Source organism: Cyprinus carpio, chromosome A20 (assembly GCF_018340385.1).
Source record: "Cyprinus carpio isolate SPL01 chromosome A20, ASM1834038v1, whole genome shotgun sequence".
NCBI classification, from domain to species: Eukaryota; Metazoa; Chordata; class Actinopteri; order Cypriniformes; family Cyprinidae; genus Cyprinus; species Cyprinus carpio.
In genome coordinates this window covers 15391527-15417126 of record NC_056591.1, presented here as the reverse complement: position 1 = coordinate 15417126, position 25600 = coordinate 15391527, and the positions used below count along the sequence as shown (strand labels likewise).

Here is a 25600-nt window from a genome sequence, read left to right as displayed (position 1 = left end):
CGTCTGTAAGTATGAACACGAAACAGTTCATATTCCTCATATCATTCCAAACCTACACTCTCAGAAAAAAAGTTACAAAAGCTGTCACTGGGGCAGTACCTTTTCAAAAGGTACACTTTTGTACTTTTTTTTAAAAAAAGGATTCCGTTTTGTTTTCTGTGATGGGTGGTAACCAGTGTTACAATACCAACACCATGCTTAGTTGGAGTATCAACCTGTTTCCAGATTTCAAATACTAATACTAAATTAGTTATTTAAAATATTACAGTATGTGTAGTATTAACACAAAGTCCTTATTACATTTTTAAGATATCACAGTGAGTCAACACCGTTATATTGCAACAGCCATATGGACCCCACTGACTTTCACTGTTTCAACTGTTCCAAACATTCTTCAATATCTTTGTGTGTATGTGTGTGTCAGTGTGTGTTTCACAAAAGAAAGTAAGTCATACAGATTTAAAACAACATTAGGGTGAGTAAATGATGATAGCATGTTTGACTTTTTTTCTGATAGTATATACATATATATATATATATATATATATATATATAATATATATATATATATATATATATATACAAAGTACTGTATGTGTCTAGGTGAGATAACAATTGCTAGATGGAATAAATATGAATTTCATTGTTCTGTTGTCTAAACATCATCCATTCTTTCTGAAATGACTAAAATAATCATTAAAAAAAATAAGAAACCAGAATATATTTGAAATCAAAATAGAAACCAGAATGATTTCCAGTCTCTACCAAAAAAAAACAAAAAAAAAAAACACTGAAAACAGTATTATCTCCAAAATCAGCTGTTGAATTCTTGATATTTCTCATCATTCATCTTGAAAATCTCCAGATCTATTTCTTCCTTCCTCCAGCATTATATTCCACCCTTTTTCCTGGGCTTCCTGTGAGCATTATTTCCCTGAAACGAAATGCCTGAACTATCAGCTGGAGACTGCAAGAGTCATTATGTAAGTTGCAGTGACAGAGGCCCGCATTAGAGCGCCCACGACCTGTGTGAAAGCCGCTATCCCCATAATCATCAACATGCTCCACTGGACTAAACTGCCCTGATGGCTCTCAACTCAAGTTCCCTCTCAGAGTCGATCTACAACTACTTTTCAGCACCTTAAACAAAACCATAACAGCCCCTAGAGATGACAAGTGCTTACCAATGAGCAGCTGATGATGACGGTGTCTATCAGCACCATCTTAAGAAGAGAGCTTCATCAAGCTTCATACATCCTCCCCCATACAAAACCTCTACTATAAACATACTGTGTGTTCATGGCCTCCCGTATTACACTCGAGGCAAGGACTCTGGTCAAAAGAGTGGAGCAATTATGTAAACAGTTTGAGTGGTGTGTTGGAAGACGTATTCTCTCTGCCACCTCCCTGGAGGCACGGATAAAGAGAGCCTCTTGAAGGTCGTTGAGATCTTCACTCTTTTAATATCGATTAGTTATCAATTGAGGAGAATAGAAGGAATGTTTATTAAATATGTCACAATATTTGATTTTCACAACCCTCAAGAGCATGACAGTACAATAGATGATGCATGTTATAATAATGTGTGGTCAGGAAACAGAAATGTGACTTTGGTCAAGTAAAATCCTTTCAATTTGAAAGAGAAAGGTTAAAGCTGGGTTTCTCACAGTCTATGTGAGCTCACCAAAATTGTGGGATGGTATGACACTGGAATGTGTAAACATTCAGCTAGGTGTCATAACAGGGCGTTATGGATTTAAATTCTTCTGTGAGGTTCTTAAGACGTAGACTAGTGCAAAACATCTACAATGCACATTGAATGGAAAAAGAAATGGAAACTAATTATTTTATTGGGTTGATTCATAATTATAAAATGTATTAAATATTAAGTGTCTGAAAAACAAAATCCAAAACTTTTTTATATTTTATTATTGCAATAAAAAAATTATACAATAACAATTATACTGCAGCAATATATATATATATATATATATATATATATATATATATATATATATATATATATATATATATATTAATAATTATAGTAATAATCCTTTGTTGTTATTTATGTATTTTCAATTCTGTATATGTAATACTCAATAATTTATTTAACATTAAATTAATTATCATTAGAAAATTATCATGATTACTTTTAAAAATAACTTAATTAAATATATTCATTCATACAAAAAAAAATAATAACTAAAACAAAAAAAAAAAAACATTATCATAATAATAATATTATTGTTAACTATTCACGCATTTGTTGTGTTATTTATGTGTTATTATTTTCATTTACGTATATTTAATATTTAATAGTACATTTATAAAATAAATAAGTACAAATAAGTATAAAAAGTAACACTTTAGTATAGGGACCAATTCTCACTATTAACTAGTTGCTTATTAGCATGCCTATTACTAGTGATATTGGCTGTTTACTAGTACTTATAAGACACATATTCTACATGATCTTATTCTACACCCTTAATCCTACCCAATACCTAAATTTAACAACTAACCAACAAAAAATTAATAATCATTAAAAAATAATTTAAAAACGAAAAAGTTGTGGGTAAAAGTAGGGCTGCCCTCGACTAAAGATTTTTCTGGTCGACTAGTAGTCGTTCATTTTAAGCATTAGTCGACTAATCGCACATTTATTAATAAACAATCAAGCTTGCCACAGCACACCGGAAAAAGTAATGATGATGAATGTGTCAGGGAAAAACAGTAAGATTAAACTGCATTAGCATTTTAATAATCTATTGATAACCTATAACCTACTGTACTCGGATTACACAACCTAAGAAAATAAGTCTTTTAAACTGACTCGTCATCTCCACAATAGTGAATGCGCCTGCATGCAAGTTTCATATGGATTACATAATTTGAGAATATTTGTTTTTTCAGGTTTGAATTGTAAGCCAAGTATACACGGAGTTTCATGCTCAAAGAGCCTGTTTGCTTTCATTATTTTACAAAAGCGCAATGTTTTGTTGTTATAGTGAGTGCACACAAATAAACGTAGAGGCTTTCCAGATTCAAAAGATGTATTACTCTTATCTGTATGACCAAAATGACAGAGTATTTAAAGAGCAAGTGACCGCACCGGCGGCGGAAACTTTCACACTCCGCACAGACACTGGAATAGCGTATTCTTCTAGGTTAACATTAGATTGAGCGGCCATGTAAAGTTGCTACTAACATATTTCAGATGATTTCGATGTATGATAGGCGAGTGTTTGGAGGTACTGCATTACCACAAAATCCAGCCATTAACGATCTGTCTGTCACAGACTGCGTGACCTCACCACTTCCTGTGGATTTTTTTTTTCTGCGACTACTAATAAAATTTGGTCAACCAAGCCACTTCTATTCAACTAATGTTACTTTTCCACTGCATGGAATGGTTCGGTATGGCACGGCACAGCACGGCTCGGCTCAGTTTGGTTTGTATTTCTACTGCAGTTTAGTACTGCTTTAGAGTGGGTGGGACTATTCACATGTCATTATAGTTGCGCCGCCTCTAACGTTACCTACGCTATTCCTGAAAAACTTTTTCATTCTGTGTCATCCAATCAAGCTCACGCTGGATCCACTCCTCAGCTATCAATGAGAGGAACGTCTGACTCTGTACTTCCTCAGCGGACAACCAAACAGACATTTTTGGTTGTTAAAAAAAGTTGCACTCGTTCAAAAAGTTACGCTGTGCTCTGCTAATTTAAATCTAGTGGTTCTGTTGTGTCTCATGTCGCAAGTTCAGTGACAGGTAGTGACGATTCTCTTCGGCCAATCCATGATCAGCAGAGTTTACACGTCACGTTTTGGTCAGTTTGCTGGGAACCTCCACTGAGGTGGTACTGAAAAAAGTACCAGGTACTGTACCCAGTGGAAAACCCCCCAAAAGTGAACCGTACTGTGCCGTACCATGCAGTGGAAAAGCGCAATAAAGGTTAGTTGACTATTAGGGGGCAGCCCTGGTTAAAAGTTAGTTAATAGGGAGAACTGTAAGTGTGACCATATAAAATTATTAAGATTGTTGTTATTACTAGATATTATATAATTTATTATATAATGTCTGGAAAATAAATGGTGCCAAGCTGATAGACCCAATAACCAGTTTACTATATAAAATAATTGTTTGTTTGTAGGAAAAATACACTGCTGACCGAAAAGCAGCAGAAAATAGGTTCTCAATGAGAGGTAGAGCAAAGAAAATTAGCTGAAGACTAAACATTTATTCAGTTTTTCACACATCTAATTCAAATGCATTTGTAAACAAGCGTTTTCTATCAGCCTATTTCAGCCTCTATGAAAACTGCTAAATGAACCACTGAGCCATGTGCTTTGTGCCAGGGCTGCTCTTAGGAAATTAATACCTACTCTTTATTCAACAGAGCAGAGCTGTGGCTCATTCACAGTTTTGTGTGTAACTCAGAGGCTAGAGGCCCCTTTACTCAGCCAGCGTCTATTTTCATATTACTTGAACAACAGGGGTGTCTCACTAGTGTCTCAAAAGAACATAGCCACACTTCTTAAGGATGTAGAAGATGTCTTTCATATTCAAATGACCCCCTTAGTTTGATTTAATCCGAATGATCTCTCTAAGGACAGGTGTCCATGAATAATCATTGGCTTAGGTAGGCGTTGCACAGAGAATTGTTGTTCGTTTTCAAATACATATGCATAGTGTCGTGATAATCAGCACTGCATTTCAATTAGACACGTGCTTTGTAAACCGGCTCTCCAAATGTGATTAAGCTTTCATTAGTTAGCACAGAGACGTCTTGTCTCAAAACACTTCCTAAGGAAGCTTTTCATCAGTGCAAATAAACAAGATCTGCTTTAACTGAAATGCAGTATCAGATTTTTTTTAATCATCATGGCTTGCTTGTTCAAATCAACTCATTCACACATCTCACCACAAATGCTTCATAAGAAGTCCAGATTTCCAGATGAAGTGTGCCATTTTTTATGTTAAACACAGCAACATTTGGCTCAACCAATGGTGCTAATTTGGGGTAAAGCTTTCTGTTCAACGACCAATGGGATTCTTGAAATGCTGTTTCCTACAGATAAAGAAATATGTCACCTTTAAAGTTTAAACCTCTTCAAAATATTTCACTTTACAGCATTTTATGTGATTGTATGGGTATTTTAAAATAGTCTGTGCTGCACCGGAGGATAGGGAGGTGCTGGTATGAATAGGGATTTGCCCTCCATGGTGTATAGTGAGAACAGAGAGAGTGATCCATCACAGTCAGGATCTTTTCTGTGTCTATGGGGAGATGAAGAGGCTGAAAACAGAAGCTGTAGTCTCTCTCTCTTTCTCTCTCTCTGAACACCCAGGGCACTGAGTGCACCACATTCACTACATTCACTCATTACATGCCTGTAATCCAATTGACCATTAATTACTGGGGCTACGTTTGCCATACCAAAAAGCATTGACCCTTTACAACAGAATTTAGGCATTTAACAATTCAGCTTCACTGAATTTGAATCATTAATTGCAGGTTTAATTTTTATTTCATGGCATATAAACAATTTTTACTGTAATTTTTAGCACTGATATATCAGGACCATATCAATTATCAGCAGACATTGGAGATTTTTAATTTATCAGTACTCACCTGTTAAATATAATGTTCAAAAGTTTGGTCAGTACGATTTTGTAAATTTTGGTAATCTTATGCTCACCAAGGCTAAAATTATATGATTAAAAAATACAGAAAAAACGAGTAATACTGTGAAATATTATTACAATTTATAACAATGGTTTTCTATTTTAATGTATTTAATTTATTCCAGATGCAAAGCTGAATTTTCAGCAGTCATTTCTCCAATTTTCAGTGCCACACAATCTTTTCGAAATAATTCCAATATGCTGATTTTATTCTCAAGGAACTTGTTTTATTATTGTCGCTGTCAAAACAGAAGATGTGCTGTGGACCCATGATACATTCATAATTCAGAATTCTTTAATGAATAAAAAGTTCAAAAGTGCAGCATTTATTTGACACACAATAAAATTGAATGGTAGTGTATTATATTGTTTTTCAGTGTTAAACTTCTATCCCTATTCATAAGGCAAATCATATAGTTAAACAAACTTGAAGCTACAGTATAAAAGTATTTAGAAGATGCCTTTTCTTGTGGTAATTTACGTGCAAGTTGCACCCAGAAATTTTAATTTTTATGATTTATTATGAATCTGTAAAATAATGTATGACTGTAATGGAAATGCAAGGCCTAATTCAGCTCTGCTCTGAACCTCTTTAGTCAGTCTTGAAGAGCAAATTTAGGCTGTGAGGAAGCTATAGGTGCCCCATCAGACTGCTGTGCTTTCATGATATCGCACACATTCTGAGAGGAACCCCTCAGCGCTGAATAAAGAAAGGGCCTTCAGCAAGAAAGAGAGGCCAGAAGAGCTTGGAGAAGTCCTGGAGTGTACAGTTGTCGGCCTTGTTAGCAAATATTTTGTGTCTTTATTTAAAAGAAAATAAAAAAGGTGATGTAGAGCTCTAGACTGTTTGCAAATGGATTATGGAATGGAATGAAGAGAGGCATGTAAAATATGCTTTCCTTTCAGTTTTTTTGTTTTATTATTTTATGTCCATTTCTTTCTCTTTCTTTCTCTTCTTTTGCAATCCATATTATTTTAGCTGTGTAAAAACATGTTTTTAAAGAGACTCGGCATATACAAAAAGAAACATGCTAAACAGGAAAAGGGTTTGGAGTAGTGGAGTCTATCCCAGCACAAACCCCTGTCCCTGAACGCACAAAGACCTCTGGCTCAACGGTGTTTGCAGTGCAGTTGTAATGCGAAAACGAAATGCATCCAGACAGATGAAGATGGGGGGAGGGGAGCAGGCTACTCCAAGCGCCTTAACCTAAACCCCACATATTCACCTCCTCAACTCCCCCTCGATTTATATGAGACGAAACGAACGCAAACCACCTGACCCCGCTCTCCAGACACTAATAAATGAATAGACTAAATATTGTTGAACACAGTATATAATATGACTGCTCCTTGGTAGAAAACAACACTTGTGTTTAACAGCGGTGGGAAGTAATCTCATTCACAACGAACAACCAGACAAGAAACACATTATTTGCCTGGGCAACATAATGAGATTTACAGAGGAAGAAAATACAGCCAAATTATACAAGTAACAGTCTTTGTTAACCAAATCCAACATTCACAGATTCCTCCATAACACAATAAGGGAACATGCTTACTGTTTTATAGCAAAGTATTTAGAATAGTAGCACTGGGAAAAGGGAAAAAAGATAAAAGTGTGCTCAGACAGGTGAGCACGGCTCCTTTTCCTGCTCCCAGTGACCCCCTGATGTCTTTTTGGTGAGATGGGAGGGGAGCTTTATGTCCCTGATCTGGAGCAGATGGGGCTCTGTCTCTTGCCCACTGACATCTCTGCGGCTAGTCATCAGAACAGATGGGAACTGAGGGATCCTGGGATATTGCTAATCTGCTCCACCACAGCATTTAGAGATGGTGCATCCCCCTCAGCGCACATACTTACATCGACAAATCAGCTTGAGTTTGAATGGAGATGAATCACTAAAGTAACTATGAGTTAGGCTGGTATGAATCCAAGGGTGTTAATTATTATTATTTATTTATTTTATTTTATTTTTGAGGAGGCACCAGATGCAATCCTAGCTCACTCCTTTGCAAGATAAGACATGACCAAAAGACACACTTTATAAATAATGTAGTTACTCATGCCATGCAATATAGTTATGCAATACACACACACATATAATAAATTATAGGTTATAAAACATGACTAGGTATTGCATAAATATAACATATATTATATAGCATGAGTATTTATTGATCTTTAACCATTTTTAAACATAGATACCTAGACTTTTTCTTTCTTTTCTTTTAAATGCCTGCAGAACTGCAATTTGTCCACTCACTATTTATTGTAGGAATAGCATTGGATAAATGCATACGTGAAATTCAAACGGTGACATGTATTTGCTTTATTAATGTCAAGATTAATGATTATAAGAGATCACACTGAAAGTAAATACTCTCTTTCTCCATCAAATATTTAAAACCAATTCCTAAAAAGTTCCACGTCAGGAGTACTCAGTTAAAACCAAAAGGTATTGACAAAAGCCAGTGATAAGGGCAAATCCTTCTGACCCCTTCTTAAAGCTCTAATAAATGTAATGTAGTAGAACCTGGAATTCTGTCACGTGCACTTCAACAAACAAACAACAGAGAATTCCATTGTTATTCATCACTTATATCTTGACTTCATGATTGTTAGCCTGTTTTTATATTACTATAATATGTCATCACAAATAAAACGGCGTTTCTTCACTAGACACGACACAAATATCAATGTATATCTCATACCAAACCATTTCCGATGTAATGTTTACTATCACGCGGGTGTACACTAACGAAGGGACTTAACACAACTGAAAGCTGTGTGTGCGTTAGAGAAAGTTATCGAATTCATTCTTATGGGAAATTAACATATTTTATATTTCACTCGTTCTTGCCACTTTCCAATACTCTATGTGTATGTGACAGGGTCTGTCAGTTCTCCATAGGCCACAACAAGGAAATTATTCGATGTCATCTTATAGGCATTTTTAAAACAATAATGCAACCGAAACACATAATCAGTTTACATCACCACGTTGCATCTGAATCTTTAAATGATTGTTTTACGTTATAAGTTGTTTGTCGTGACATACAGTGCGCTCATATGACAGCTCATCCCGACAGATTTCATATATGGCCGAGGCTTTATCTAGGTGTCCTGCAAAGAAGACAACGGAGTGTGTAGCGTTACACTCTCAAAGCATTGCATCCGAAATAATGCTGCACTAACACTGACCATCAGAGGCTGAATGCTGAGACACACATATTGCATATTTTGCAGAATGAATGTCCGAACACCACGCTTCTAATGTAATTGCATATGTTTATATACATTTTACACCCACACAAAGAGAAACTACATGGATTAAACAGTTATTCGTTTGGGACTGAATTTCCTGAAATACAAAATGTACGGTGCGTACAGTCCTATTTCGAGACTCGATTTGAACCTACGCTCTAAATCATGCGTAATACAGCACATTTTCGAAAACGAGCGAAAATAATGTTTATAATTACTTACGCTTTCAGCGGATTCTGAATGACAGTCGCCATTTTGCCACACTGTAACCCAATATTCCAAATCTCTTCTGAGTTCTTTCTTGTGAAAGAAAAACAGCCAATACGGACCTCAGTGTCCGGCAGTCTGGCCAATACAATACTAGGAATCAGAATCTGGGCGTGGCTTCTGTGAGCTGTCAAAATTATAAACATTTCAACATCTTTACCTGCTTGGTAAGTTGAAGAGATAAAGTAGCGCTATTTATGCAAACTGCATGTGTTGTTTTACATTCAGCAACAGAATAAGAGCCTCTTGTAGTCTTTATGAAATAACATTAATTTGTCAGTTTTAACTAGATTTTTATTTTAATTGTATTATTGAAGTCTGCTACATAATTGTGATTGGTGATTTGTATAGAGCCTATTTTAAATATATATATATATATAAAATTTATTAACAATATATGGTAATAAAATTAATAATGTAAATAAACTGTATATAGGCTATCGTTATATATTTTGTGCCTATATTGTTTTTTATCCGTTTGTCATTTCAATATAAATACATACAACGATCATCATTAAAACACATTTGCATCTTGCTAATTAGAGCTGTTTATATTTTTATTAATTTCTTTAGCTTCGTGTATGTTTCTGTATGTCAACGAGACGTGATTGACAGCTCATTGTCCAGTCACATTATTTCCATAGAGTGGGGGAGCTATGACGTCACTTTGTAGGCGGATCGGCTGTTAGCGTCATAGACATAGTATTTATATGTCTATGGTTAGCGTCGCAGTGGTTCCCTCCACAAAAAGGCTTTTGGATTATCGCAAAAAAAAAAAAAAAAAAATATAAGCTATGTGTTTAATCATAGTTCATGAAACTTACACGTGTTGTCCAGCAAGATAATCTTTACAAAATAATACAACTTTTATGAATTTTGAAGCCTAAATAAAAGCGCCAGAGCTTAAAAGCTAAACTTAGGCTATAAACGAACTACAGCACCAGGGTCGCTCGCCTTCAGCGTCACCACCACCAAGCTTCCCACAACTTCTTCAAACTTATTTTTAAAATGTTCAGTGAAAAGCATATACTCCTGTGGATTATTTTAACCCACGCTACATGAACCTTTTCATATACACTGGAATAAATACAAAACTAGAGCCAAACTCAAACTGAAATGAGACATTAGTAATAAATAGTATAGTGAATAAATGAAACAATCATAACTGAAAGACATATGAATGCACGCATTTCTGTGCATTTAGAAACAATGTGCATTAAAGGTCAATTAATCCTTGACTAATATTAATATTTTAATTAAAAACCGATCTCCACTTACTATTCAATAAAATTCTAGTGCATTCATTCTATTAAATAACAGCAGAGTGAGCGAGTTTTTGGATATGGTAAGATTAAGCTTATTTTAGTGAAAACCGTCTTTTTTACGAAACGTAACAGTTAAAAAAAATCACGAGTGAGGTGTAACTGGTGTGTTTTATTTCGCAGAATAAAACGTGAAAGTATCTTGATCTTGTGTGAACCACGTACCTTATTTTAGGGGATTTAACCAAACTCCCGTTCAAAAACCCCATTATCCCAAAGTCTCGGGGTTCCACCAATGAACAGTAAGGAGGCGGGATGCCCTGGTGTTCTGAGGAAGTCATCTGCGGTCAGCCCCGACAAAACGTTGCAAAACGTTTTTTTAAACGGAACACGGTGGCGTGTTGAACCCCCTGTTGTGATGACGCAAGCGTTGCAACTATGGCAGCTGAGAAGGCCATTCTCTGTGTTCTTTTTGAAGAATTTTCGGAGCCTGATGATATTGATATAAATACTTGTTTAATACTGCAAAGTACCCTCAATGTTACAGTCACTGCCCTTGCCGTCCAGAATGAAAGAGAACATCCCAATCGAGTAAAGGGATTTGTGGAAACTGTGGTTCCTAATTATTGTGATCCAACATTTGCCCCGCATTTCAGGATGAAAAGACAAACATTTCAGGTGAAGGATAATCCACTTCTTACCTCCAAGACAGTGATTATGATCTATATGAACATATTATTTTTATTGTGAGTAGGCTATCATTATTGACGATCACTGTTGTACTATACTTTTGTGATATTTACCATTATATAGTCAGAGGAGTATAGAAAAAGTTTATGAAAGTGTCACTCCACAATACATTATCAAAAATATATAATGTGTCTAGTATGTTTGTTACATTAATCAGTGTCTAGCACACCTTCCTAAGGAAAGAAAATAGACCAGAAGACATTGCAATTACTAATAAATATTTTAGACAGACTTAAAGAAGTTCTAGATCTATACTTGTGCTCTTATTATTTAAGTTATTTTGCCTTTAATGTAAATAAACATGCATCAATTGTTGCATATACCGAGCTGCAGCGGACACATTTGTAAACTACTTTACTAGGACCCATTGTGTGAGGTGTCTCTTTAATACCGCGTGGTTTATATACATGCTGCCGCTGATTGGGCCGACATTTCTGACACAAACCAAACAAGAGAAAACGCATCTCAACCCGTTGCACACCGTTGCACACCTTTTCCATCAAACCTCCAGTACAAACCACAAAATGGTGAGGGGCGTAACACATCACTAACACACCTTAAAAATATATTTCTGAGGAAGTCATATGTCCAAACAGGAAGTCAGCACGAGTGCATCTTTATCAGGTATGTTTATTATGACTCTCCTTTTTACATAAAGTTTACAAATTATTCCAGCGATCAATAAATATATTAACGTGAGTTCTCTTCTGCAAGAGTAATCGTTAACATGAACGAACGAGCCACGTGCGGTTTCATAATAATATTCTTAGCATGTTAGCTCCATAACAAATCAATGTTTTTCATCACTGCTCAGTTTCTTAATAATGCTCCAGAAAGTTAAGGTTTTTCTTCATATGTGCTAAAACAAAAAATGAATACATAATTTTGCCTCTTTATTTAAATTTAAAGGCATTAATCTGTTTTGACTAATTCAGCAGATATACTGGCATGACTCCTGGGAAGTAGAAATGAAGCGGGGGAACTGGCGAGCGAGTGGCACGGACCGGCAGAGACAGCACAGTCAGTCACAGTGGCGGAGCAGACACCGTCCACTCCACGACGAGCAAGAATATAGGTAACTAACATAGACTGAGTCTATCAGTTTTCACCGAGACGCTCCTTTAAATGAAAATGATGTCATGTACTCGCCCTCATGTTGCAAACCTGTTTGAGCTCTTTTGTAGAACTCAAAAGGTGATGTCAAGCAGAAAGAATGCCTCAGTAATATTCACTTTTATTTTATGGACAAAAGATGCAGTCAAAGTGAATTGTTTTCCACAAAAGACAGTCATGCAGGTTTAAAACAACAAGAGGGTGAATAATGTTTTTTAGTGGTTTTGGTAGTTTCTGGTCTTTCTGGTCAAATTGTGTTTAGATTATTTTCAGTTAGACTTGTATTTAACATTATATTAGTCATTATCATTAGTGTTTTTTCTAGTTCTGAAAGCACAGCAGGTGATGCAGGTTCATCCACAGCAGCCTCTTCTGCACCAGGTGAACTTTTACTTTACATGATCTCTCTGCTCATCTTTCTGTCCTATCAGTCCAAATGAATCCATTTAACCATTAACCATTATTATTTACAGAGTTGCCAGGTTTCTACTTTGACCCAGAGAAGAACCGCTACTTTCGTTTGTTGCCTGGACACAACAACTGTAACCCTCTGACAAAAGAAGGGCTCCAGAAAAAGGAAGAGGAGAAAAAGAGATCTGCGCTGCTCGCAGAGGATGATGGTCCTAGGAAGGTGAGTTGGGGAAGTACTGAATATGTCCTCTATATCCTCTATATTTTTGCACTAAATTTCAACTATAAAGCTCTTTGAGAGAAATCTATTGATGTTTTATGGACAAGCATATCTGCAGTATTTGGATGGGTTTTGTCGGTAATAAATCATTGTGTTGAGATGTGATTCTTCTTGTTTCGTCCTAATATGTTTAGAAAGCTCCCAGGACTGGGCTGAATTCTGCATTGCTGTTACAGAAGAGACATCTGGGTCTGCTGCCCCCAAGCTCATATTCTAGGTATGACATAAAATAGCTCGTGGACACAACCAGGGAAAAAATGGATCCCAAAATGAATTCGATTCCAAGGGTGTACTCATTTTTGCAGGCTGATCCATGAAGTGAAAGTCAGTGGGATGCAGCGTCACAGGCTGGAGGTGCAGAGCTCCAACTCCACCAGCCCAAACACAGATAACTTCCATCTCATTGTTGTAAGCCTCTCATTTAATTGAAAAACGTAAAACTTGATTTCTGTGGCAACTCAGTCCATTTAATTGTGTTCTTAGTGGAAAAACAGCATGTTATGTTGAGGACAGGCAACTTGAGAACAGTCAAACAATTTGTGGGTTACTCTCTTTTTTTTTTTTTTTTTTTATGGAAATAGATTGCTGCTGAGGTTTTGGCCTCCAGTTGTCTACTCTTTTGAAAACTAGCAGAAGGGAGATTACGTTTTGGCAGTGATTGTGGTTTCTGTCTGACTGTGTTCTCCTTTTTGCATCTTATTAGGCAGATTCAGCTTGTGAGCGAGTCTTTACAGTAAACGATGTGTCGCACGGAGGCTGCAAGTATGGCATAATGAATTTCCATGGCTACAGAAAAGGCTCTCTGTCGGTGGAGATGTGCGATAACCTTTATTTTACTAACCGCAAGGTAACCTGAGGAATTTAAAATGAATTCCTTTCAGCGAAAATAAGGTGTTTCATAGTACTATTTCCTTTTCATTTTGTTTTAGGTGAACTCTGTATGCTGGGCCTCTGTGACACATACAGACTCGCATGTTCTGTATCCTTCAAACATTTCAGGTTCTGAAAACTAAATCTTCAGTTATTTATTTTTATGCTTATTTTGAAACTGTAGATCTGTATTGTGGTTTTACTAAATAAACGCTAATGGGGTGTCAGCTTTCAGAAATTTTCATAAACAGTGGCCAGTAAATTGTTAACATTACCACAAAACAGATGTGGAGGTGGTTAATATCATCTTAATTTGAATATATTTAGTCTTTCTTCTTTCAGATTTCTCTTTGTTTAATTTTGATATACTTCTATGAATGTAGGTCAAATAATAACTCTTAGTTTGAATGAAGTGCATAATCATTACAATAGGAGCATACCTGCATATTTACTCTATTAATGATTATTAGTCAATCACTATAAAGCCACAAACATCTCGAAGCGATGAGGAAGTGTTTCTTAACAAGTCTTTTTAGGTTGTGTTTGGTGGGCATTTCTCAGACCCCAGGCTGTGTGAGCTTATTACCTGCTTCTCTTTTCAGCAACTTCAATCCAGGTACAAATCGTTTCCTTTTTGGTCTCCCACATTTTTGAATAAAAAACATTTTTATTTGTTTTTCCTTTATTATACTGAAAGGACATATTTTTATCAGATCAACCAGGGATGCTGTGCAGTTTCAAGATCTCCACAGCTTGGTCATGTGCATGGTGCCTCAACCCACAGGCTGATAAAACCTTCAGCACTGGTCAGTTTTTGACTCCTTGTTTGTATGCGTTTCTACATTATGCTGTTGCATTTATTTGACCAGTAATACTGTACAAATAAAAAAAGTTATTACAATTTATAGTTTACACTTTATATATATATATATATATATATATATATATATATATATATATATATATATATATATATATATATATATATATATATATATATATATATATATATATATATATATATATATATATATTTATTTAATGAAGTGTTTTTTTTTTTTTGGATACTTAGGCCTTTCTCGACAAGTGATTGTGACTGATGCTGTGACCGGACGGAGAGCAACATACCTCGCAGGCAGTGATGTTCTAGCTCAACAGTTTGCCGTTAGGGTGAGAAAAGAACAATGATTTTTCATCCCAACCAACCATGAAGTCATGGCCATGGTGCAGTGGTAGTGCATATGCTTGTGGTTTGAATCTAACCTGCATCATGTTTGTCACTTTCTGTCTCCTCCTACTTTCCAGTCTCCATCAGTTTTACTATAATTTAAATGTGCTCTGTCATTTTTATAACAAGAACAAGTCCAGGTCAACAACACACAAAAAAAGAGTGGACCTTTTGAAGTGCATAATAGCCCTAAATACAAAGTTCCAACAAAATGATATCCTTTATTAATAAAAATCTCTTTTACACCATGTTTAAACTCTCCAGGATTTTAAAAGTTATAGTGAATGAATAGTGAACCAATAGCCAACAGTTTTCTAGTTTACAAAATTCTTATTTATCCCTTGTTCACATGTATTTGGTAAAATTAGGAAGTCTTTCTAATTTGACATGGAATCTTTTTTTTTTTTTTTACTCTTAATAACATTCTGCAGGGGAAAGCTTTTGTAGATATTAGCTCACGTTTTTTTACTTTATGCATGTGAGCAAAGATGTCTGTGTGACACTTTGTGCCATGTTCCTCGTATTTTAGGCTCCCGTGCTGTTCAATGGCTGTCGCTCAGGAGAGATCTTCAGCATTGACCTGCGTCAGCGTGACAGGGGTCGCAGTCACGGTTGGAAGACCAGCCGCTTCTTCCAGGAGTCAGCCATCACCTCGATCCAACTGCTACAGGATGAGAACTACCTACTCGCTGCTGACATGCTGGGCAAGGTCTGTCTGTGATAAGCAACTAAAATGACCATCATGCTATTAATAACAATTTAGAGCTTTGAATGATCCAATTTTTATTCTCCCTTCATATTGTCACTGAACAGATAAAGCTGTGGGACATCCGTGTTAAGCGGTCCGTCAAACAGTATGAAGGACACCACAATGAATATGCCTACCTACCCATTCATGTCAATGAGCCAGAAGGATTGCTGCTTGCTGGTACCTCTTTTTCATATAAGCCAGTTTCAGTTCAGTGCAATCGCAATGCTTGTACCACATCTCATTGTGTGCTGTTTGCAGTGGGTCAGGACTGCTACACCCGGCTCTGGAGCCTCCACGACAGCAGTCTCCTCAGGACCATCCCCTCACCTCACCCTGCAGGGAAAGACTCGATCCCAAATGTGGTGTTTTCCTCCCAGCTGGGTGGTAGTAGAGGACTTCCTGGACTCCTTATGGCTGTTCGTCATGATCTGTACTATTACTCTTACAACAAAGACTATCAGGATGGACTAACATTGGAGGGTCAGTGCTAACAGTTACCATCTAAAAATGAAAATCAGGCTGCTGTGTGGAAGATAAATCTGTTGCCATTCTTACTGTGTCCTACTGACCGCAATGATGCCATTTTGCCAGTAGTTTTTTTTTTTTAAATAAATATTCTGGATTAGACTGGATTCAGAATACTTCTTGTCCGTTATATCATCAATAGATGGATTTTTGTAAAATATTTTTAGATTTAATATCTAGATTATAGTCACTTGAAACATACCTCCTAAAAGTGCAATTTCATGTTTTTTTTTTCTCTTTTGGGGGAAGCATTTGGCTTCAAATATGCTGGAACTTTTTGTAAAAAAAAAAAAAAAAGAGGGGAAACCATTCTTCAATGTTCAAAATAAATCCAAACTTTGTTTGTCTGTATCTTTCGTTTAGATCCCAACATGAATTTAATGTTTTAACTGTTTTTGTTTATAAAATGACAACGTTGGACCCCATTGACTGTCATTTTATGGGGAAAAAATAAAATCAAAATATCTTCTTTTAAAAACATACAGGTTTGGAACAAAATGAGGGTGAGTAAATGACAACTACGGTTTTTTTTTTTTTTTGGGGGGGGGGGGGATTATTTTTATTTATTTATTTTAAGGGGGGGTGCACTGTCCCTTTAAGTACAAATATGCATTTACACATTTTTATATTTAAGCCACACTCTTAGAGGTACTCAATTTTAATTTAATTAGCATACAAGGTGCAAAGAACATATTCATATTTCTTATGTCTGTGTCAGTCATGTTCTGTCATCCACACATGATGGCTCACTGAGTCTACGATAACTTGATTCTACATAATGAGTGTTCATTTGGCCAAGAAAACAATTTAACTGACAGTGATTATCAGTGACCGGGGCTAAGTAAGAGCAATTACCGTCTGATAACATGAGATTTATGCAGTTTGGCATCTCTTTTGACACGTAATTTGTGCGGTTTCATCATGGCTTTGTGTTAAGGGTCACTATGCAGTTTGACTCGACAAAAGTGGTACTGATTCATTAAAAAGGTCAGTTTTTAAAAACTTCAAACAAAAACGTCCTGCTCGAGTACACACATTTAAAATAAATGATAAAGGATTATGCTGAACAACATCTGATAGTTTAGCATGATCATGCCAGATCTGTCTCATAATAGGCAAATAACAGAAACAAATAGGAATTAGTCTAAAATCTACATTAGGGTTTCTTGGAGGGTAAAGGAATGCTGGACACTCTTGTGTTTTAAAGAGGTAAAAGCAAATTTTCTTAAAACTGAAAATTGTATAACACAACAGGACGGTAAACAATCATACTTGTGCACCGGTATATGTATCATGTAGAGGCCATATGTTAGCTGCCTTTACCCACAGGAAGGCCCATATGGATCTGCAGTCACAGAAATAGAACGGACATAATTCATATTTTGCACCTTTGATCATGTTTAACACTTTTTTTCTCTCTCTCTCTCTCTACCTTGTTTAAACCCATTCTGCAGATTTTCCCAAAAACGTTCATTCCAACGTTCCATCTGGGCCTGCCCACAGGTAACATGTTGCATGGTAGACAAAGGATTGTCCAGGGTTTGACATACATTTATTTTCCTGCTGGATTTAACCTTTAAAAGAAGAAATTATGTAGGCCATTACATGTTGAACTGTGAACAGCTTATGTAGGAGCATGAAGTGTTGGAACAACAGGCAGAGATGTTCCTCTCAAACAATCATTCATTGGATTCAATGGTTTCGAGAGCAGTGCTTCTTCCTTCCCAACCTGATTTGAAGCACTGTGGCCAAATATGAGGGTGTCTTATAATGCAGAGTGATGTTCGGTTCTGCTAGAGCTCTCCAGATTTCTGGCTGCAGGTGATGCACACCCGCACAGGATGGTCCCAACCCCTGGAGGGCACGGCCCGGCGATCAGAGGAGCAGTCGTTACATACTCCTTGTCCACACGCACGGCAGTGATGGATAGAGAGACGGACATTAAACTCGCGCTGGCACTGGTGGCAGCAACGGATGTCTTGATCAGGGACCCAATATGCTGGACGGGCGGCATCTTTTACCAGACCTAGTAAATGCATTTGATAATTTATATATGCTGAGATATTCCTGCACAAGTTCTGAAATTAAAATGCTTAATCCTAAAGATATACAGAAAATTACTAGAACAAGCCAAAGGTTTATTATTAGTAAACATTATCCCTCACACGAATAGTTTGTGTGAGGGATAATGTTTACATTATAACATATTGACACTCAACAGTATTTCCAGTGTGCGTTCATATTAGTATTAACATACTGTCATGTTAACATTTTTAGATGGAGTGAAGAACTCACCAAGAGGGATGTCTATAGCAGTGACTACCGCTCCTAATGTGTTCTGAACAGCTTCTCCCACCTTCCTGGCGATCAGAGTCCCACCTTGCTCCTCTTCCAGCGCTGCATCCAGTAGTTCTGTGTGAGACCAGTTTTGATATTACTCATATCATGGATTGAAATACTGCATGTTTATGTCACAACATGCATTTTTTGTGTTTTTTACATTATTTAGCGAGGCTTTATTTAAGATGGAAATGATTTGCATCATTTCACAGCAGATTATGATAAAACAATCACTTTTGAGCTTCTTTCTTCATTAGTTTTGATTATTACAATATATAAACTAGTACAGTATATACACTACTATGCAAAGGTTTGGTACCAGTAAGATTTAAGATCATTTTACTAAGCAAGGATGCATTAAAAGGATAGTTCAGCCAAAAATTTAAATGAAGTCTTGATTTACAGACCCTGGTGGTGTTCTAATGCCATATGCCCTTTCTTTCACTCAAAAGTGACAGTAAAGACATTGATAATGTTTCAAAAAGATTTCTATTTCAAATAAACATTTTTTTTAAACTTTCTGTTCAGCCAAGATTTTATCAAACTGTTTTCAACATGAATAATAATGCTTTTGAGCAGCATTATAGTTTCATGGGGTCGTGTGACACTAAAGACTGGAATGGCTGGTGAAAATTCAGTTTTGCCATTACATGAGTAATTTTAATTTATAAATCAATTTTTCTGCGATACCTTCTGGGATTCCTCTGTTTTGAAAGCAGGCATCACAGACTCGCACAGGTGCCAGGCCCCAACCTCTCTCTGGGACAGGCCTTGTCTTAGAGGAGCAACCATCACAGAAACCGTCTCCACAGGCCCGACAGTGGTGCTTTGTATCATTATCTTGGAATTCCTCTCCACAGTTTTTGCATCTCTGGAAAACGTTTTAGTGTTTTAGTGAAGACTGCTCTTTATTAAAAAGGCACATTAAAATTGCCTAGCATTAAAACTCACAATGATGAGAGAATTGGGCTTCCAGTAAGCAGGGGCAATCTGGTCTGTTAACCAGGCAGTGACAGCTTTGGCAGGCTTGACACTTAGCTCTGAAACAGACTGAGCCATATAGTTCACACCATCCAGCAGCCTCTGTGCAGCGTTGTTGTTGTCCTTCAGGAATCCGTCGGACTGAGACGTAAATGTGAAGGTAAACAAAGCTTGTTCTTTTTGCTATTTAAATGGTAGAAATGTGGAATAAAAAGCAGATTACTCTCACCCCTGGCCAGACATGCTGGATCTCAGTCCGAACCACTGTATCAACAGGGTCCTGGTTCCCATACCAGTACTGCCTACTTCTATAGATCACTGAACAGTTTGGACACTCGATCACATATCTGCAAAGGAAAAAGCACAACTTAGTCCTGTATGTCTAAATGAATTGAACTAAATGTACCTTATACGACTATAATTCAATAACCTGACTCACCCGGACCAGGCGTATATGGCCAAGCCAAACCATGGTGAGTCAGAGGATGCCGTCGTCTTTGGAACCACAATCACCTCTTTGCCACTCTCATAACAAACCTGGAATAGCAGGTTAACACACATAATGTCAGACCTGGACAGTCACAAAGCACGTTTAGCCTTTAGGGTCCGGTCACGTAGCGTGTTGCATTGTTTACGACCTACCTTGCAGGTATAGATGCGATTATCATAGTGTGCTGAATAGCGGCAGCGGTGTTTAGCCTCATGTGCCACACCCTCTCGTAGGTGATTCATGCTGTTTTTACAGCCAGAGCTAAAAAAAAAAAAAAAAAAAAAAAAAACATGCCACCAAGTATTAGGGTGTATTCACATCGGTCTTGCTTCGTTCGATTGAATTGAACTCAAGTTCGTTTCCCCACTTGGTGCGGATCTTTTGGGTAGGTGTGAATACAGCAATTGCACTCTGGTGCGCACCAAACAACCGCTGAGGAGGTGGTCTCGGCCTGGTTCCAAATGAACTCTTGTACGCTTGAGAATTTCTGTCCAATGAATGGATGACATTTAGCACACGTGTGGTTTTGTTTACAATTCCTGGTTCACTTGCAAAAAGGGCAGTGTGAAAGCGAACCACACCAGAAAAAATAAAAAAATCAACACTGTATTTGGTCCGGACCAAAGCAAGTGAACTAACAGACTTTCCTGGTGTGAATACACCCTTAGATTCACATTTGTTTAAATATGTAATTCAGAACAGGCTTGGGGGTGTACACTGCACCTACATTAAAAGAGTCAAAACTAGAATAGTTACTAGTTTAGCCACCTGTGTGGAACCATTCAAATAACTCCATTGAACCAATTATTTTAAATGATTCACCCAAACCAGTTCTCAAAGTGTATGCAAATTACTCAATTGTAAAAAAAAAAAAAAAAAAACTTTATTTGGGAGTTAAAATATTTAAAAATAAAATATTCATTTTACATGCTTAAATGTTGCTCGGGGACATTTCAGAAGCCTTTAGCACAATATCTCTATTTTTTATTTTTATTCTTTTGAACAATCATTTGAAGATAATAGGCCCACATGGAATTTGGACCTGCAGAATTTAAATACACAGTAAGCTGTAAAGTTCTTTGGCTAATTGAATCAATCTTATAATATATATATATATATATATATATATATATATATATATATATATATATATATATCATATTTACCGTATTTAATTTCATTTTTGTTCTTCATAATCAGCATAAAAAGGCATTTAAAAAAAAGTCAAAGATTCCATCTGAATCTTTGAACCAAATTGCTAATATGACAATTTTATTTAACAGAAACAATCGTTTAAAAGTTTGGGATCAGTAAGATTTTTTTTTTTTTTTAAGAAATTAGATTTATTCAGCAAGGATGCATTCAACTGATCAAAAGTGAAAGACAGTATAATGTTAAAGATAAATTGGAGTAATGGCTGCTGAATATTTAGCTTTGCCATCACAGGAATAAATTACATTTTAAAATATGGTACAATAAAAAAAGTTATTTTAAAATGTAATCATATTTAACAATATTACAACTTGTAAACTTGAACTTAAGAGACCACTGACCCCAATCCCTTGATCTGTAGAGAAGAGAGTATGTACTGCTATGTGAGTGTTGCTTTAGAAATGCTAAACAGATTTGAAATCAGAAGTGCAGTGATTCCAGAGATGTGAAGACTTACCCACAGCTGAGGCAGATGCTGGAGCAGGTAAAGTATTCATCTGGAAAAAAAGAGTTGCTTGCTAGATGCTCATCAGGAATCTCTCCACTGAAGCACTCACTCAAAGCCTGGAGAACAAGAGCTTGATCAGCCACACACTGTACATTACAATTAACACACTTCCACATGTTCATGTCATCAATAACCTAAAAATGTTATTGAGCTTATCAGTGACAAAAACAAAATACCTGCAAGGCTTTGTAGATGACACCAGCAGACCGTGGAGATCGTGTAGTGTTGTTGTCTAACTGCTGCTCCACGCTGCGCAGCAGACCACTGAAGTCAGTCGGGGGGTTGTGGGTTCTAGTGCCCCGGTACTGAATAGAGCTGAATGCTTCTGGAAAGACGCCAAGCTTTCGGAAACGTTCCTGAAGAAGCCGCTCAGCTGATTCTGATAGCTTGTCTACAGGGGGTGTGAAAGAGAAGTATTATGCATTCATTATTTCTTCTTAACTTATCTATTTCAAAGTCATTCCTAACTTGTTGGGTGAGAAGGACAGCAAAATGTAAAACACCCAAAACTTAGTAAACAGACCTGAGCCTAATAACTTAGTGTGGACTGTCTCATGGAAGATTATAACGGCAGGACCCAGAGTTGAGAGGGGCACGTCCAAACCACAGCGTGCAGTTGTGGCTTTCAGCTCCTTTGTGAAATGCTTTAGATACGCATCTGATGCATCTCCAAGAAACTTGAAAAGATCATCATGTAGCCGGTCAGCATGTGTCCGATAGATGACCAGATCGGAGACTGCGAGCACCTTCAGGAGGAGGCGGGTTCGCTGTCCTTGGTTAGTTCCTGCCCCCAGAAGTCCCTCTGTGTCAACAACCACCACCTTATGAAGAGGGTCCAGTGCTCCCCACACCCCAACAGTGCAGGATTCCTGGGTTGGAGATGTCTTGAAAACTTCACGACCCAAAAAGAAAGTGTGATTAAGGGTGTGGGATTTGCCTTCTCCAGTGTTGCCGAAAATGGACACCACCTTCAAGAGCTCCTCGGGGCTACAGCCTAATTTCCTCACAAACTCCTCCTCATCCTTGACCTGTTCAGGTTGTGGAAATAAATATATTGTTTAATAATGAGTCTCACCTTACTCAATATCACACATTTTTCTTGTGTCACAGTTTTTGTTGTTTTTGTTTTACAACAGTTGCATAAAAAAGTTTATGCTCAGTAACTTAATTTTAAGGAAAAAATTTGGTAGTTTATTAGATTTATTAGTAATTTTCTTCCAACATGTAGTTAAAAAAAAAAAAGAAGAATCGTGCTTTGCCTGTCAAAATGCAACGTATAGGCTAAAAGCTGGTCTGGAAAAACATAATTGAGTGGAGCAGAGCGACAGTGAGTTCCCTTCCAGCTCAAGGCGTTCAATATCGATCACTCCACTCCAGAACCACTCCGTGTTTTCCACTTTCCACTCCACCTGACTAGTGAGAGAAAACTTGCTCGGTGCGATCATGAATCTGTTTCATTCGTTATAATATTCAATTAAAAACTCCATTCTAAAAAAGCAATGGTGTCATTATTTTCAAACACAATAGAGAAGCCCCTGACTGCAGCCTCCAGCCCTGCCCCGCCCCGATCTGCAGGCTGCAGCCAGGGATACTTGAAAATGACAGTGAAAGTGACGTGACATACAGCCAAGTATGGGGACCCATACTCGGAATTCGTGCTCTGCTTTTAACCCATCCAAAGTGCACACACACAGCAGTGAACACACACCCGGAGCAGTGGGCAGCCATTTATGCTGCGATGCCCGGGGAGCAGTTGGGGGTTCGGTGCCTTACTCAAGGGCACCTCAGTCGTGGTATTGAGGGTGGAGAGAGCAGTGTACATGCACTCCCCCCACCTACAATTCCTGTCGGCCCGAGACTCGAACTCACAACCCTTGGATTGCGAGTCCGACTCTCTAACCATTAGGCCACGACTTCCCCGACTTCCACAACTTCTAACCATTAGGCCACGACTTGAAGAGTTGTACAGCAGCACAAAAATTCAGTAGCCCCTCACTGCAGAACACAAGATCCAGGGGGCGTGGTTGGATCCCCATCTAGGGGGTGAAGATGGGTAGGTTTAGGGGTAGAGAAGGCTGGGTTTAAGGATCAGGGGGTGGAGACGGGTAGGTTTAGGTATATGTAAGGTGGGAGGAGTTGGATCTGGATCCAACGACGCCCCCTGGATTGCACAAGTTGAGTTAACTTACCTGCATATCTTCCTTTTCATCCACTAGAAGAAAACTGGTGACTTGCTCCAGTTTAGCTTTCAACGCATCCAGCTGTTCATCTCCAGTGCTGCAGTTCTTCTCCGCGGGTTTCGAGGGAGGGTAGGCAGTGAGAGGGTGCTTTCTTTTACTGACCCCACTGTGAGTCCGTTTTTGACAGTCCAAACACAGGTTGATTTTACATCCCTGACATCGGACCACTGCTCTCAGCCGACCCCCGTTCGGAACGCCCCCGCCCCCCTTACATGAATCGCAGTATGGTACGTGGCCAGGTGAGATCCGGATCCTGTCGTGGTTCCTTATGCGCTCCTGTCGGTGGAGCTCCAGCTCGCAGCGGACGCACTGCAGGCTGCCGCATTCGTCGCACTCGAAGGCGGCCTCATCGGAGCCACCACAGGCGTAACTCTCCTGACAAACCAGGACGCCGTTAACCCCCTTCTCCACCGACGACCCCTGACTGTTCATTATTACGTCTAAATATAACAGCGAGGCAGCGAACCGAACGGAAGCAACCGAGTTTAAAGTACTAAAATCCCTCTGTAAATACACTGACTTGAAGTTGAACCAACTACAGCAGAGACTACTAAGACAGATGCTATATATTGCCTCAAATATGATGCATTTGAGATCTTAAACAAAATACCTTACTTGTTTGCCCTGAATTTCATTGGAATTCAAAATGTGATGTGTCAGATTATGACACTGGCTTAAAATCAAATATTCAATATGAACTATAAATAGATCAGTTGACATCAGTATAGCACTGCCACTAGGTCAGACTTGTCTAGCTTTCTGGTAGATTTTAAAGTGATCAAGCGGTCTAAAGTGTCTAAACTTATAAACTACAAGCAACAACCACCGACATGTATTTATTGGCACATGTAACCAGTAAGAAAACAGCTACATTCGGGTGTTGTTATCGTCCTGGGCTTTGTTAACGTACTCGAGCTAGCGGAGCTTAGCATACGTGTCTGTAAAAACACCTCAAATTTCAAAGATTACACATACTAGGGGGTTAGAAATATGACTAATGCAGCTGAATTAATAATCGTTTAGTATCGTTCAGACTGTCCTTAAAGTACGTTCACCCAACAACACCGCTTTGACCGAACAAAACAAGTTGATTTCGAGCCAGAATCACGCCGCAGTTTTCATCAAACAAGCTGCTGAATTCCCTGAAACATCGCCCGCGACAACGACCCTTTGTTAAACACAAATTAATAAGCCGGTTGATGTCAAGAGAACTGTTTTTCCCCACCAGTTTGTAAAATGATTCCCCTCCCCGGTAGATTCGGGTAAATGTTGTTGCCAGGTCAAATCAGCTGATCGGCTTGTTTTCACTGGAGCGGCTGTCAAAGGTTACCAGCCGCAAAGACCGATGGGAAAAGGAGTCCATTCTCCACTGAAGGATATGATGGGAGAGTTCGGCTGCTGAGTGGCCAACAGCT

At 37.8% G+C, this 25600-nt stretch overlaps 3 protein-coding genes across 10 annotated transcripts in view; 1 reads left to right on the top strand and 2 right to left on the bottom strand.

The window, feature by feature from the left end:
• Positions 1-10773, bottom strand: part of LOC109077389 (zinc finger protein DPF3-like) — a 38780-nt gene extending 28007 nt beyond the window's left edge. For 3 of the 5 annotated variants that reach the window (XM_042777786.1, XM_042777787.1, XM_042777788.1), the window contains exon 1: positions 9180-9330. In XM_042777786.1, coding sequence (XP_042633720.1) covers positions 9180-9211 — 32 coding nt within the window. In that variant the 5' untranslated portion in view covers positions 9212-9330. Of the gene's footprint in view, positions 1-1184; positions 1522-9179; positions 9331-10711 lie in introns of those variants that run through there. The other 2 variants (XM_042777789.1, XM_042777790.1) reach the window with 2 other exon arrangements.
• Positions 10753-16834, top strand: LOC109077384 (DDB1- and CUL4-associated factor 4-like). Of its 4 annotated transcripts, XR_006162760.1 has the most exons (16): positions 10754-10819; positions 11813-11860; positions 12172-12311; positions 12663-12730; positions 12823-12980; positions 13175-13257; positions 13346-13448; positions 13744-13887; positions 13970-14019; positions 14447-14526; positions 14624-14716; positions 14983-15080; positions 15668-15847; positions 15952-16066; positions 16148-16476; positions 16539-16834. XR_006162760.1 is itself a non-coding variant. In XM_042777784.1 (15 exons), the coding sequence occupies exons 1-15, from the start codon at positions 10802-10804 to the stop codon at positions 16378-16380; spliced, it is 1608 nt and encodes a 535-aa protein (XP_042633718.1). In that variant the 5' UTR covers positions 10753-10801; the 3' UTR covers positions 16381-16834. The 4 variants fall into 4 exon arrangements, 3 of the variants coding, with proteins under 3 accessions (XP_042633718.1, XP_042633717.1, XP_042633719.1); XM_042777784.1 differs by having other exon boundaries at positions 10753-10819; positions 12175-12311; positions 16148-16834; XM_042777783.1 differs by having other exon boundaries at positions 16148-16834.
• Positions 16835-17056: 222 nt separating this feature from the next.
• LOC109082791 (zinc finger, FYVE domain containing 1) lies at positions 17057-25545 on the bottom strand. The gene is made up of 11 exons (XM_042777782.1): positions 24135-25545; positions 22469-22973; positions 22122-22336; positions 21895-22001; positions 20378-20486; positions 20175-20272; positions 19965-20082; positions 19706-19876; positions 19445-19625; positions 18710-18826; positions 17057-18440 (listed from the first exon to the last, which is right to left on the bottom strand). The coding sequence occupies exons 1-11, from the start codon at positions 24615-24617 to the stop codon at positions 18208-18210; spliced, it is 2337 nt and encodes a 778-aa protein (XP_042633716.1). The 5' UTR covers positions 24618-25545; the 3' UTR covers positions 17057-18207.
• Positions 25546-25600: the final 55 nt, after the last annotated feature.

Bases quoted from the DNA above. Each gene is read 5' to 3' on its own strand.
- LOC109077384 (XM_042777783.1), top strand. The intron at 14,527-14,623 runs GTACAAATCGTT...TATTTTTATCAG, and splicing joins TTTCAGCAACTTCAATCCAG to ATCAACCAGGGATGCTGTGC. The intron at 15,081-15,667 runs GTGAGAAAAGAA...CTCGTATTTTAG, and splicing joins CTCAACAGTTTGCCGTTAGG to GCTCCCGTGCTGTTCAATGG.
- LOC109082791 (XM_042777782.1), bottom strand. From the start codon at position 24,617: ATGAACAGTCAGGGGTCGTCGGTGGAGAAGGGGGTTAACGGCGTCCTG. The intron at 22,002-22,121 runs GTATTTTGTTTT...CTTGTTCTCCAG, and splicing joins TCATCTACAAAGCCTTGCAG to GCTTTGAGTGAGTGCTTCAG. The intron at 20,083-20,174 runs GTGAGTCAGGTT...TTTCCTTTGCAG, and splicing joins GCCATATACGCCTGGTCCGG to ATATGTGATCGAGTGTCCAA.